Raw genomic sequence first — 15,249 nt, forward strand, 5'->3', positions numbered from 1 at the left:
CTAATTAATTTTGAGTCATTTATTATTCTCATGTCAAACAATAAATCCGTAGCGATTTCACACGGATCACAATCCGCGTTTTCTATGTGAAGATATCCTAGGCCGTCGATTCTTCTCCTATCGTACGGTTGATAGGCTTTTGCGGAATTTTTCTCCAATATTTCAAATTCTCCCGCTACCAATGGTTTCCAAAAAAGCTTTATAAACACACACCAATCTATGATTCCAGCACACAAACCCTAAAGCAGTTTCTTTAATTTTGCAGCAAAAGAGATGGCAAGAACTAAGCAAACTGCTCGCAAATCAACCGGTGGGAAAGCGCCAAGGAAACAGCTTGCGACAAAAGCGGCAAGGAAATCAGCTCCGGCGACAGGTGGAGTGAAGAAGCCACACAGATTCAGGCCTGGAACTGTGGCGCTCAGGGAAATCCGGAAGTACCAGAAGAGTACTGAGTTGCTCATTCGTAAGCTTCCATTTCAGAGGCTTGTGAGAGAAATCGCACAGGATTTCAAGACTGATCTGAGGTTTCAAAGCAGCGCCGTGGCTGCACTTCAGGAGGCGTCAGAGGCTTATTTGGTGGGATTGTTCGAGGATACAAATCTGTGTGCGATTCATGCCAAAAGGGTTACAATTATGCCAAAAGACATGCAATTGGCTAGAAGGATTAGGGGTGAGAGGGCTTAGATTTTTTGCAAACGTTGTTTGCTAGCTTTACTCCGCAACCATGGTATTAGAGTTCTATAAATCAGTGTTCTTGTTGTTGATATAAGCTGTATTTGATCTTCGTTTGAATCTTCTCTAAATGTCAACTTTCTCTTTGGCGTAATGAATGATGAATTGGGAGTTTCTGGTTCATGATTTGGTTCATTAAATTGTCTAAAATAGTCTTTTAACTTTTAATTTATACATCGTTACTTTATTCGCAATTTCTCATAATAATATAAAACACAACAAATCTTTAAGTAAAGCATATGGTTAACATGATTTACATATTAATCTAGTAAAGGTATATAAGTAAGTCATTTATAATTTTACGTACGTAAGTATCTAATAATCTATTCCGTTTACAATCAGAGTTTGCACATGCATACTCCAGCACCAACTCCGGTGACAATGAATCAAAAACCAACTATGTGTTCAATTTTATTGAACCTAAATTAAACTGCAAAACAACCTACAGAAAATCGTGTATTCAAATCTAAAGCAAATTGTTGTTTGAATACTTTTGATCAGGGAAAAGATGAATAATAGAAAATTGCTGCTTCAAACTAAATAATTTTTAGAGGAAATAAGAAAATATCAATTCGAAATCCCATAAAGAGGTTCATTGAAACACCTTTAAATGATATTTTTTAGATAGCATTTATAAATGAATTTCATAGTATTTTCGGAGTTTTTAGTTTCCTTAATGTCCCAAAGTCATGTTAAAATCATTTCTCTGATTTGAAGTGTGGAAATCAGTCTGAATATCTACACAATCCAAATTAACTTGTTTTTTCAAAGCATGAGAGAATGGGGGTATTTGACTTATCTTTTGAGAGACAAAAAGTCCTTTTTGGAAAAGATAAAAGGTAAAAGATATTTGATAAAAACATTTTAAAAGCTACTTTTGGATTTTGGATATAAGGAAAACTGATTTTGGAGAAGTCAGGAAAACCTGACTTTTTGCAACTTTTCCAAAAAGGACTTTTGGCCTCTTAAAAAATAAGCCAAACACCCCCAATGTATCAATCAATTCAGAAACACCGATTTAAAATAAACATCATCTTTACAAAACAAAAGTATTCTAAAATAGAGTAAATTACATGAATGGTCCCTATGGTTTAGGTGATTTGCACGTTTTGTCCCTAACTTATTTTTTTAACTTAGAAGGTCTCTGTTGTTGTTTTTGTTACACATTTGGTTCCTGTCTTACCTAAAAATATACTATTTTGCCATTGATTTTTTAATTTATTTAAATAAACACAACCCAACCCCACCCTTTTCACCTTACCTTACGTACCCCATCATTTTTTTATTTAAATAATAGTCTTTTTAGGTAAGCCAGGGACCTAGCGTGTAACAAAAACAAACAGTAGGGACCAAACGTGTAATAAAAACAAATAATAAGGACTTTCCGAATTAAAAAAATAAGTTAGGGACCAAACGCGTAAATTGTCCCAAACCATAGGGACCATTCATGTAATTTGCTCTCTAAAATATTCAAAAGATTTAAATTTTCAATGGTTCTAATTAACAGTCTCTAGACTGAAAATTATATTATCGGAATAAGTTAGACTTATAAGCTTAGTGTATATCTGTTTTGAATATTGAATTCATGTATATAAATTAATTTAGATATCTCAAATTAGACACTTTATCAGTTAATTTACATCAATCATCTAAACTGATTATATAAATATAAGTTATTGTAATCAAAGCACCATAAATTGTGACGTTTGGTTTGAATTGGTCTTTGAGCTTTTTCCCCATTTAGATCATTACAATATAATTTGACCTGTTAAAATAGGAAGTGGTGTTATTTATTCTAGGTTTTCATCGGCTACTATGCACCGAGTGCATGATGACTTGGCAATAAAGATGACTTGGAATTTTGTATTATTATTTTAATTAGTTAAAGGTCTTTATTTTCTTTTGAGTTCCCGTTTCCCGGTAGCTCCACCACCCTAATCCATGAACCATTCCCTACAACGGTACAACCCTACAAGGCAACAACATTTGCTTCCACTCCACACTAACCTATCCTTCAATTAGATACCCTCTAAACCTTCTGTTAACCGAATTTGGTCCAGACAAAGGTTGGTATGGATTTGGTTCAAATCTTGAAACAAGTACTAGAGGTAGTGGCGGGGTTTGGACGGAGCCACCACCGACAACATATCCATTGCTGTTGCTACTGCTGCCATGTCTGGACCTGGACGGAGAGTTCATTGAAGATGAAATTTCTCTTTCGTGTTGTATTGAGTTGATCTCTATTGATGGTTTTATGAAGTAATTCTATTTGGATGAAAAACAAGAATATGAACAAGAAGATAAAATCGATTGGGGAAAAGTGAAAAACAAGAGAATTTGAAGAGATTGAGATTTTGATTCGCTGTTGTGGACTTCAATATCCAACTTTGTGTCTAATCTCTAACCCACTCCCAAACTTCATTTTTTTCCTTAATTTCTCCTCTGACCCTACCCAGTTTTATCTCCATTCTGGGAGAGATGATCAGTATTCTACCAAATATAGAGGAACAAAACCACAGCGGGGTCCTTCATCGCTTCCTCGTGCCCCATTGTCAAGACCCTTCCCACGACTCCGACATTCTTGTGCTTAGCCTTTGGGTACTCTATTTTGAAATGCCCCATCACCCCACATCTGTAACACGCCCGACTCACCCCAGCATGAGTGGCTTGGGTGGTCTGTTGAGCTGGCGCCTTACAAAAACGAGCGGTATGTCTCTTCCTGCTAAAGTTGTTGCAGTGCATCTCCCGGCAAGCTCCATTGTGACGGAAGTTGCACTTATTGCATTTAGGCTGGTTCCCAACATATTGTTTAGTCGGCTAGGGAAGTAGGGACAGTGGTGGCATGGACTGTATAGAGGAACAAATTTCATTTCTCTCAAAATGGAGTTAAAGTTTCATTTGCAGATTTTAGTCCATTCCTTTTTAGTTTAAACATATCTAGTTTATTTTTATCTATAAATTATAATTTAAATTTAATATTTATAACATTTTGTTGTATATTAAATTATATTAATTAATTATTAATATAAAATTTGTTTTGTGTGTATCAAACTCATATAGAAATTTAAATACATATTGAAATTTTAAAAAACGATAACGTATTTACAAAAACTTATAATTAAAATATATATTATTTGATTATTTATGGAAAATTTATTCTAACCAATAAATATATTACAAAGGTATGTATAATATTTATTTAAAAGTGTGTATGTATAATATTTATCTATAAATGCATGTATAATATTTATTTATAAGTGTTTTATAAATATAATTTTATTTATTTAATATGATTATAAATATAATCTTTTTTTAAAACACTTATAAATAATATTTAACCCATTTTTTACTCAATTTAAGGGGTGGGGGGTAGGGAATGAAGATGTGTTGGAGATGATCTTAGGGTTAAATCTTACATCTTACCCACATGAATTTGGGTGTTCTCCATCTACCACAACCACATCGGCTTCTTCATTCTCTGTAATGATTTTTGTTTTGTTTGATTTTTGTTGGGTTTGATTTTTGGTGAATAAGAACATGAAATAGATGGACGACAGTGGCAGTGGGAGATTATTTGGGTTTGCAAACCATATCAATCTCATTAAAAATCCAATCGTAAATCTGAATTGTTTGGGTTTTTAGTTACCCCTCAAATAACTGTGTGAAACAGGAAAAAATTGACAAGTTTTTCCACCATGGCTGTTATGCATGTCACGAGCATGGTAGAAGAATCGAAAAGGGAGGAATGTTTGGGTCTTGATGTTGTAACAACGACAAAATTAAGAGAAAAAGAGTTTTGTGTTTATGTGATAACACAATAAATTGGCATGAAGATGTAATTAGGAAGATCAAGAAGTTAAATCATGAAAAAGGTTTTGTGTTTCTATGATGATTTCATAGAATGTAGTCAAATTCATGTCGCTGATCATAGTGGCTTCCTCCTTTAAAGCACATGTACAAGGCTGAAGTTATGATGAAGACGATGGAACAAAGCAAATAGATGCCAAACTCTTGAGAGTAGACTTAGTTCATTTAGTAAAGGCTACATCAACCCTTATTTGATACATCAACGATTGGCCAACCCTCGTTTGACACATCAACCATGCGCAAAGTCCATGTAAGCATCAAAATGGTTTTTTTGACCTAATATTTCATACTTTTTTGAATCAAAAAGAAAAAAAACTTCAATGTCCATTAAAAACCAAAACCAAAAGTTTGTAGGGTTTTGATGACAATAATGTCACACCCCTAGCTGACGTCGGAAACACCGGGGTCCGCGACGTCAATGAATATCACAGTCAAAGCATACATGAACAATACATAAAAACATAAGGCATCATGATTACATAATTCCAAAATATCTTACATCGTTACCGATATCATTATATATCTTCAAAGTAGCAAAGAGCTGTGACAAAACATAATTAATATAAAAAGAAGATGCCAAAATTCCTGCACTGGAACTCTCGTTGCACTACTTCTCTAAGAATACATGTTTTAAAAATAATGTCAACAACGAATTGTTGATGAGTTCTATAGGTTTGGACTCCATAAACCTTTAAAATCATAAACTATATCATTTGTAAAAAGGTTTTTAAAATCAAATGAAATCATTTCGAACCATTTTGTTTAAGTCAAAAGATATATGTTTCACCAAAAATGTTCTCATGCAAGAACGAAGAGTTTACTAAAGTAACTTGTTCATTTATGAGATTAAAACCTTGATCCGTTGTGTCATATTATTAATTAAGTGATTTATGACTTAATTTTAGTGATGACACTTATGAATATGAGTCACAAACTATTTCACCACATACAATCTCTTTCAACCAGTACAAGTGAAAAAAATCCCGTATAAATCCTATTCCAATTCTATATGGTCACGGACAATTCCAGGGTCTATAATGAGCTCATAACCGAATTGCGACTCGCAACATCTACACCATCACTAAGAAGGGGCGTGCTAAAAATTCCACACCAATACTTTATCAACATCGTGGGGTAAGTAGAGTAGAAACATCAATGCATGTTTTCGACTCGTCAGACGATGGTTGTAGCTAGCAACCGTTGGCGGGATGTCTACCCGTATAGATCAGTACCGTCGATCTAAACCTGACGTTTCACGTTCCATATGGATTAAAAGTTATGACACAAAGGACTTTAACTAAGACTAACGGTCTAAGTGTACATGACAACATAGTCCGTGGCTTAGGAAATGATCCTAGCTCTTATGACTATTGGAAACAAACATAACTCATATAGGGAAACCCAACTGTGTTGGATCCTAACAAAGTGTCTAGGCATCCTTATGACATCTCCATTTTTACGATATGAAAAAGATTTTTTGTTTATGCTTAATTAAAACATTTGTTAATGCGGAATTGGTCCCAAAATATGCTTGATATGATATAATATCAAATCAAGGCATTTCAGAAGAGATGTTTTTCATTCATATTTTAAAAACTCGGGATGTCATAACTGATACAAGAAACATAAATGTAAACGAAGGCTTACTACATTTCATTACACTAACGGTCAACATCTCCTTGAATCTATCAGCAGAAACATACATCATTATCCATATATAACGATCTGTGATGTAAAGAAACTGAGTAGGTCAGTTTAGGAAACCTGGTGAGATACACAGGGTTTTCAACCCACAATATTATAATCTTTAATTATATATATTCTTCAACATTCAAATAACCCAATTATCCCCACTTACTATTCCTAATATGATGATCTCGAGGGATCTTTTTTAAAGGATCTTTATCAGCAGACAACTTTAATTCCTAGATGATTAGGCATGTCAGTATGATAATACTTTGGGTAAATACGGCAACACGACAATACATTAGTACTTTGGATAGTCACGACAAGCATGACAATACAATAATACTTCGGTTTAGCACGACAATACAAAGTACTTTAGATAGACATGACATACACGTCTTATTATTTTACACGACTTTCACTAACGTATCACAACCATTATCTCACACAACCCTATCGCAACCTCTCATTTGTTATTTCGCATAACCATTCACTACCCAATCATATTATTAAGTATGATAAATATACGATTAAATCAAGTAACCATCATAATGTACAAGTACATTAAACACAACAAAGACATCACACATAACAATTAAGCATTTAGAATACTTATATCTATGTGTAAGTTTGAAAGTAACCATGCACTCACTTGATAAAGTGGATGACTGACGATTTCGGAAGTGCTTCGCCTCGTACTTTGAAAAGACCTAGACACATAAAGTACTAAGCCTTATTCTAGTTTCGTAATCCTGATGGCTATAATAATTATAGTGTAGATTACTCACTAATCCCAATGTTTACATCAAGATCTATCAAGTAAGGATTAGCCAGGCAGGACAGTTAGGAGGTAGGATCATTTCAGTATAATAACTTTTTTGAAATCCAATAACCAACCCAATGTGACCATTCTAGACACCTCTCCCGTAAGCAGATCAATCAATATAATGACATGAAATTACTGATAAATCTTATTTATATGTTCATAATAATGACTTATGACTATAAATATAAGTTACACTGAAATCAGAAGAGTGTAGCTTAACTTATAGATATTTTAAGTGAAATCCGGGAACTAAATGGACAGAGTACTGCATTGGGAACTTCTACTCGAAGGTTACAATGATTCTAGCACTCCGGGGAGTTGCAGGGCATCGCTGTACGCCAAAAACTCAAGAAAATAGTCTAAAATCAAAGGAAACTCGAGAGAAACTCGAGGGAGGATGTTAGGAGAGTGAGGAAATTAATTGAGAAGGCTGAAGTATTTATAGGAAAAATGTGTGCCGCGCACCTGGGCGCTATTGTTCCTTTCTCAGCGTGACACGTGGGGATTTGGGGATGAAGCGAAGTGGCGGCTTCTACAATGCTATGCACAAAATTTCAAATTTGCGTAACATCTTCATAAGAACTTCGTATTTGACGTACTTTATATCCATGCATAGCTATCGACGGATCTACAACTTTCATTTATACCCCGGTGGATTATTTTGACTTTATTTTTAAATTTACATTTTTAACAAGCTTAGACTGTTAAAGTCCGTTGAATTTTCATAACTCTCTCATACGAATTCTATTCTCGACTGCCTTTAAATTGACGAAATAATATGGACGATATCTTCAACTTTCGTTTAGATTGCTTTACCTAACAATCAACCGATTTGAATTTTGGTTTCTATGCTAACACAACTATGTTGAAACTTTGAGAAATCATAACTTCTTTATGCAAAGTCAGATTTCAACATTCTTTATATATACGGAATCCTTGTCACATATACTATGACATTGGTTGAGATTATTTATCCTAAATATTCTTCTATTAAAATTCTTTTTTAAAGTCTATTATCTTTAAATTGACTAGCCCGAATCTGTGGGCGTTACAATCCTAACCCTAAACCTTATGATATATGATTTTAGTTACTTATAATTTCGTTATTCAGGAATAATCTTTTATTGAAGTCTTTTTGTGTTTGAGATTTTTAAGACTTAAATGATTTCTAAATTTATATTGTCTGTTATGACGAAATTTGGGCAACACAACGACAACTTTTATAACCTTTTCCTTCCAGGTTTCAACAAACGTGAAACCAACAATTACCATATTATTTATAAATCTCATGATCAATACGATGTAATATTTCACAAATAGCGACTTTTAAGTCCTGAAGTCAATCATTTTATTTAATGCAAAAAAATTCATAACTTGGTAAAAATAAATTATACTTTTATAATTATATATATATTTTAACTATTAATTATATATTTTTATAAACTTGGTTTTTCCGCCATATATGACCATGTATTTTCATTTTATGTATAAAAATGTTATTTATACATAAAATGATAAATGTTACTTATCATATTAACTTGTGCCATTATATCATTCTATTTATAGTTTATGATTTTTCTTATCTTATATAACCATTTTTCATAACAAGTTCAACTATGTCATAAAATAGCATTCTACATAACTTACTACCTTATCAATGAATAATTCCGTTTTAGGTTGTTATTTAACAATTTTCAAAACATTAGCAAGTAGGTTGCTTTTTTGTGCATGTAAACTTGTAAGCTATAACATATTTCGACACACAACATGTATTCTCCCCCAAACATGCTATCTATGAAAATGGGGCCATAGAAACTCACCCTTGATGTGTGAGCCAACTTTTTGTCGGGAAAATGAGAGATCAGACAATAGATCGATTTTTGGAACGAAAGATTTTGGGATTGATCTAACAAATAAAAATAGAAGATAATTGTGTTAGAACTCTAAAGATTTAGTTTGTAATTAAAGACAACCATCGAAACCACCTTTCCGGAGCTCCACGCGCTGTCGGCCACAATGGCGCGTGGCGACAGTACTTGGTGGTTTCGAACTCATTTTTGACAGAAGAAGACAAGCTTACCTAGAAATCGATAATTACAACAAATGAGGTGAGTATGAACTATTTTGGAGCCAAAACAATCAAAGGGTAGGGTGGAATCAGAGGTTCTTGCCGATTCTTCTCCTTCGACGAACAAAGCCGACATGGGCTGTTGGCGATCGAAGATGGCCCCAGTTGGGAACGGTGGTGGTTGGGGGTGTTTGGCTTGATTTGTCGAAGAATATATATATATATATATATATATATATATATATATATATATATATAGAGAGAGAGAGAGAGAGAGAGAGAGAGAGAGAGAGAGAAATAGGTGGTGTGGGTTATTGTAACACCAACAACTTTGGGCTAGACAATTAAGATGTAATAAGTAATAATTGTTATAATTTGAACCCTCGAATATGTAGATCGTTAGTCTTGCGCGTTGTAGACTACATATTATAAGTCTTTTAGAGAATTTATCGATAAGAGAAAGTTGTAGTAGTCGTAAAACCGAGAGCGAACATATAGAGAACGTCTAAATCTGACTTCTTCTGAGTAATTTATGATTTTTTGAAGTTTCAGCGCAGAAATGCAGACACGGAAATCAAAATTCAAATCGGTTGATTGTTAGCCGAAACAATCTAAATGTGTGTTGAAGATCGATCTCGTAAATATGAGCCCCTCGATATAAACATAGTCGAGAACGGAGTTCGTATGAAGGAGTTATGAATTTCACACGGATTTTAACTGTCCAAGCCTTCTAAAAATAATAAATAAAAAATAAAGTGAGAATTGGCCGACAAAGTCAAAACGAAAGCTTTAGTCTCGTCAATAACTACATGTGGATATAAAGAACGTCGAAAATTGAGCTTGTATGAAGAAGATATGATTTTTCAAAGTTTTTAAAATTCGAGCGCTTAAGCTCGCACGGTGCGCGACACACACTAACAAGGGGACACGAAGCATGCAAATTTTGACACGTGGCAGAAGGTGGATAGATTAACATCGCAGGGAGGCACGATGCGCCCCCTTATATGTGCGGTGTGCCTCGTCTAAATATGCCAGCAAAAGGCTAATTCCAGCCCCCATTTCTGTCCACACCCTTCCAAAGTCTGTATCAAATCTTTAGATTGAATTTGAGGTATTTTCATCCGGATTTCAGAGTATTTTAGTTTAGTGACACTCTGTGTATCTAGGCTCAACTAATAAAAGCTCTTGGGTCGGAGTTATGCCAGGGCAATCTCCCAGTTTTCGCTCTAATTTGTGTAAGTTAAGCTACAATTATATCGCTTTCAGTGTAACTCATATTTATAATCATAATCATTAATACGAACATATAAATAAGATTTATTAGTGATTCCAGGTCATTATACTGATTGTGATCTACTTACGGGAGTGATGTTTAGGCGGGATTTAGTAAGATGTTTAAAGTGGGAAATCTAAACAGTATACTATGTATACCAAATGGACCCTACCTACGATATGATCCTACCTGGTTGTTCCTTACTTGATAGATCTTGATGTAGACATTAGGATTGTTGAGGAATCAAGACTATCATTAGTCATAATGAATATCAGACTAAGACTTAGTAATAATCATACCTAGGTCACATCAAGGGAAACGTCAAGGTGCTAAGGCGAAACGCTGCCCAATTTCTGAGGCACCCACTTTTAGCAAGTGAGTGCATAGTTACATTCATATTACACATAGATATGAAGTATCTATTAATTTTTGTATGTACTTACTATCTGTGTTCTTGATATCTGTGTTATATGCCATAATATGATATGATTTTACTTATATAAATTACTTTATCATATTTGAATTTGCATTGGGTACTACAGAGTTTTGGAAAAATAAAATAATGGGTTGGGTAGTGAAGGGTTTTGGGAAAATAAAATAATGGTAAGAGGTCACACATTGTATTACCGAGACCAGTAATCTAATAGAGTATTAATGACGACCACTGACTATTGTAGATAGTTTGGCGGAATACTAGCATGTGGTGTTAATGATCATACTTTTCAGGGAAATAGGAGGTTGTTCATTTGGGTACTCTATCCCCTCAGATTTGCTTTATTGACACATATTTCTACGGATTCTCCGAAGTAGTATTGTCTACTCACAGAGATCCTTTAGGGTGGTCTCTTGAGTTTAGCATTTTAGGATCAAAGAATGAGAATAACTGTAACGGGTAATTGAGTTAATTATTTGTTGAGAAAAATAAAAAATATTATTGTGGGTTGAAAACCCTATGTGCTCACTAGGCTTCCAAGCCCTACCCACTCAGTTTCTTTGTATCACAGGTAGTGGTATGAAGGTACAATCCACTGAGAGATTCAAGGAGCTTAGGACATTAATACAATAAGTTAATGTAAGACCTGTAATGATTACGTTTATGCTTATGTTTTGTATCAATTATGATATTCTAAGTTTTAATAATCAATGAAAAACATTTTCTTCGGAAATACTTTTTATGGGACAAATTCTGCATTTATAAAGAAACCATGTTCTTAAAATAAGCAAAAATAAAAATGTATTTTATAACCAAGAAAATTGGGGATGTCACAGTTATGATCGAATGCAATAAATAGGAGTGTCATCAAATCAATTTATCCATGATCTCAATGCATCATTTGTGAATTATTGACAGATATTAAAGTACACTGCAAATATATCATTTAATCTCATGCACACACAACCTATGATTATATATGGTGAGAGTGTGGTTTTGTTTGAGAGAGTAGAGTAGTGTATCAGAGAAGGGTGGGGAGAAGAATAATTTAGTCCTTGGTGATCTTAATAAGATTTATAGAAGGCTCTTGTGGGTGTACATGTGTACTTTGACATCTATAAAAGAATTTGTGAGTGTACCATGAAGTTTTTGTTAGATATTGTGCATTTGTGGAGTATCCATCAAAAATGAAGTACGGAGAGGGAACAGGGGCTGATTTCAATGTGTACTAGATGACTTTTATGCATTATTGGTCTTATTGTATCTCTATATACACATGTGCATAAGTCTTGGTCAATTGATAACACTTACATATACATATAATGTATATGCATTATTTTATGGTTTATATATATATATATATATATATATATATGTATATGGAATACTCGAGTATTGTAAGTATGTGAGTGCCAAGATTTATCATATTTGTTTAATATTAGACCTTAGAAATCATATATGACCTATATGTATAAACTAGTGCATATAATGTTATTGAAATGTTACAATTATATATATATATATATATATATATATATATATATATATATATACCATGCTTAGTTTATGTTTATTCGATACCTAACTTGATGTATGATATATGAAATCTATAATAATATACCTATAATCATTCATAAGTTATGTTTCATGCATTATTGTATGTAGTTACATCCAAATTTATAAATATAGAGCTATTTCTTTCGACAAAATCCACATCAATCAGATTGGATATATATATATATATATATATACACACACACACACACACAAACACACACATAAGTTTCGAAATGCATTTCCAATAATTGAAATCATATAAGTTTAATTGATTTCGATTTTCGAGTCCAAATTGATGTAATTCCATGGTTTTGCAAAACCGGTTCATCATTAGAATATAGGTTATCACTCAAAATGAATTCGGATGGAAATCATATATCTTTGAGTTCAAAATAAGTATCAATTAATATAATACAACTTAAACTTGCTTAACCTACTTGGTGATATCATACATTAGGTCTTAATAATAGTAACGTTCATAGTGATCTCCTGTCATAAGTTGACCTAATTTGCCAATTGTTACAAATAACCCTATAAATAGAAGGTCCAAACATCAATATTTTATATAAAATTTGTAATTTATTTTATTACTCAATGTTTAAGTATAAAATCCAATAATTATTTTGTTTATGTTATTTTACCAAAACCATATAATTATATATTGTATACTAAATATATGTTCTTATACAAGAAAGAAAAAAGATAAAAAGACACAAGGAAATCATGTAGTTCGGTTGACGTCTACAAATACGTTTCAAAGAACTTTTTTATTAATTGACTGTTTCAAAAGTGATAGAATACACATAAGAAACTATTCACCAAAAGAGCTATTTGACGCTGCCACTTTGCGCCGATACATATCTAGTATACATTATTTGGATTGTATATAAACAAACACTATTTTTATATGCAAATGTACAAAATAATACCTCATAAATACAACAAAATAATCAAAAATTCAAAAAATTTGGGGGAGAAATGCAGCATAAGTAAAAAATACATTGATAATGATATCAAAGCTAATGAAACATCAAGATAATCAATCAATGAAAAATCATAAAGTATAATATAAAACTAAGTGATCATAAGTGAAACACATCTCAAAACTAAACAGTGTAAGATATTGATTCTAGAATATATTTATTGTAATCTCTAAAGTCTGACATATCATTGCTCATAAGTAGGATGAGCGAACAAAATTTAACTGCTCTTATGTTGGTAACGACAAACAACTATTAATTTAATAACGACAAACAACGAAGAACTACCCATCTTGTAGGGGTAACAAAGAACAACGACACACTACCCTTATTGTGGATTAACGTCGAACAATGTTGAACAACGATGAACTGCCATCATTATGAGGTAAAGATGAATTACGAAAAACTACCCTCATTGGGTAACGACAAACTACTCACAATTGGGACAATGATGAACCATCCATAGTTGGAGCAAATAATCTCATCTTCCTAAAGTATCTCCTTTATATAATCTTTCTCAAATATCTCTATTCTTTCATCTTTCTCATCTTTCTTAAATAGTTCCACTCTTTCAACCTCCTTAGCTTACCAAACTTCTCACCCTTACCATCCTTTATTACATAGGAACATATTGGAAACCTTGACATTTCCTTTTCTTTTACCTCCTTGATTTCCTCTCTGTCACATATTATATTTCCTTGTATATTCCCTTAATTGTTGCTGCCTTCCTTTTGTCATCGTCTCTCTGTTGTATATGTATATGTTTTACTTTATGAAATATATGCCTTTTGATATCAATTTGTATATGGTATCAGAGCATCTGATCCAGAAAACAAAGAAACAAAAACCTTATTGGCCCCATGACCAGCACCGACGCCTCTGGAGACAAGAACAAGAATGGAGGAGAATCCATCGATCACAACTCTCCTCTCTATCTACACGCTTCCGACTATCCAAAACATATGCACGTGAATGAAGTGCTCACCGACAAGAACTACATTGATTGGGAACAAGAAGTGATGAATTTTTTGTTTGCCAAGAACAAAACCGGCTTCATCGATGGCACAATCAAACGACCTGAAGTAGGGTCAGACAAGTATCTACCCTGGATGCGTTGCGATGCAATGATCAAGGGTTGGTTGACTACGGATATGGAGAAAGAAATCCGAAATAGTGTGAAATATGCCAAGACAGCAACATAAATTTGGCAAGATTTGAAGGAACGCTTTGGAAAGGAGAGTGCCCCCAAGGCGTACGAAATAAAGCAGTCGTTGAACTCCACCCGACAAGACGACACCACCGTTTCAGCGTATTATACCAGACTTCGCGTTTTATGGGACGAGATGGAATCAGTCCTTCCTACGCCCCGATGTTTATGTGACGGTTGTTCATGTGGGATTGCAAAGAAATTAACCGAACTAAAGGAGAAGGAAAGAACTTATGAATTCCTAATGGGGTTGGATGACCAATTCAGTGTCATTAAAACACAGATATTGGCCATGAAACCAATGCCAAAATTAAGCACTGTGTACCATCTCGTGGCAGAGGATGAACAACAACGTTTGATTACTAAGAAACCCACTCGCGAAGTCACTGCCTTCCAGGCTAGTTTTCAAGGAAAGCGAGATCAAAACCGTAATCAACAAGAAAAGAGGTGGATGAAAACCGATAAAATCACCCCAACTGGGCCCTGCAGTCATTGTGGAAAGGAAGGACATGATCAAGATGGGTGTTTCAAGAGGATCGGCTACCCTGAATGGTGGCCAGGAAAGGGAAAGGGAGAAAAATCAAAACCAAGAGCTGCCATGGTAGAAACAAAACCATGTC

General features: G+C 33.8%; 1 protein-coding gene across 1 annotated transcript; it reads left to right on the plus strand.

Annotated features, from left to right (window-relative positions):
• Positions 1-212: 212 nt before the first annotated feature.
• Positions 213-855, plus strand: LOC145125723 (histone H3.2-like). Its single transcript, XM_079061144.1, has one exon. It carries the CDS (start codon positions 274-276, stop codon positions 682-684), a length of 411 nt encoding a protein of 136 aa, XP_078917270.1. The 5' UTR covers positions 213-273; the 3' UTR covers positions 685-855.
• The last annotated feature ends 14,394 nt before the right edge of the window (positions 856-15,249 follow it).

This window comes from Lactuca virosa, chromosome 7 (genome assembly GCF_052849685.1).
Source record: "Lactuca virosa cultivar CGN04683 chromosome 7, Lactuca_virosa_CGN04683_v6, whole genome shotgun sequence".
NCBI lineage: Eukaryota > Viridiplantae > Streptophyta > Magnoliopsida > Asterales > Asteraceae > Lactuca > Lactuca virosa.

Excerpts from the sequence above, each read along its gene's own strand:
- LOC145125723 (XM_079061144.1), top strand. The coding sequence starts at position 274 with ATGGCAAGAACTAAGCAAACTGCTCGCAAATCAACCGGTGGGAAAGCG.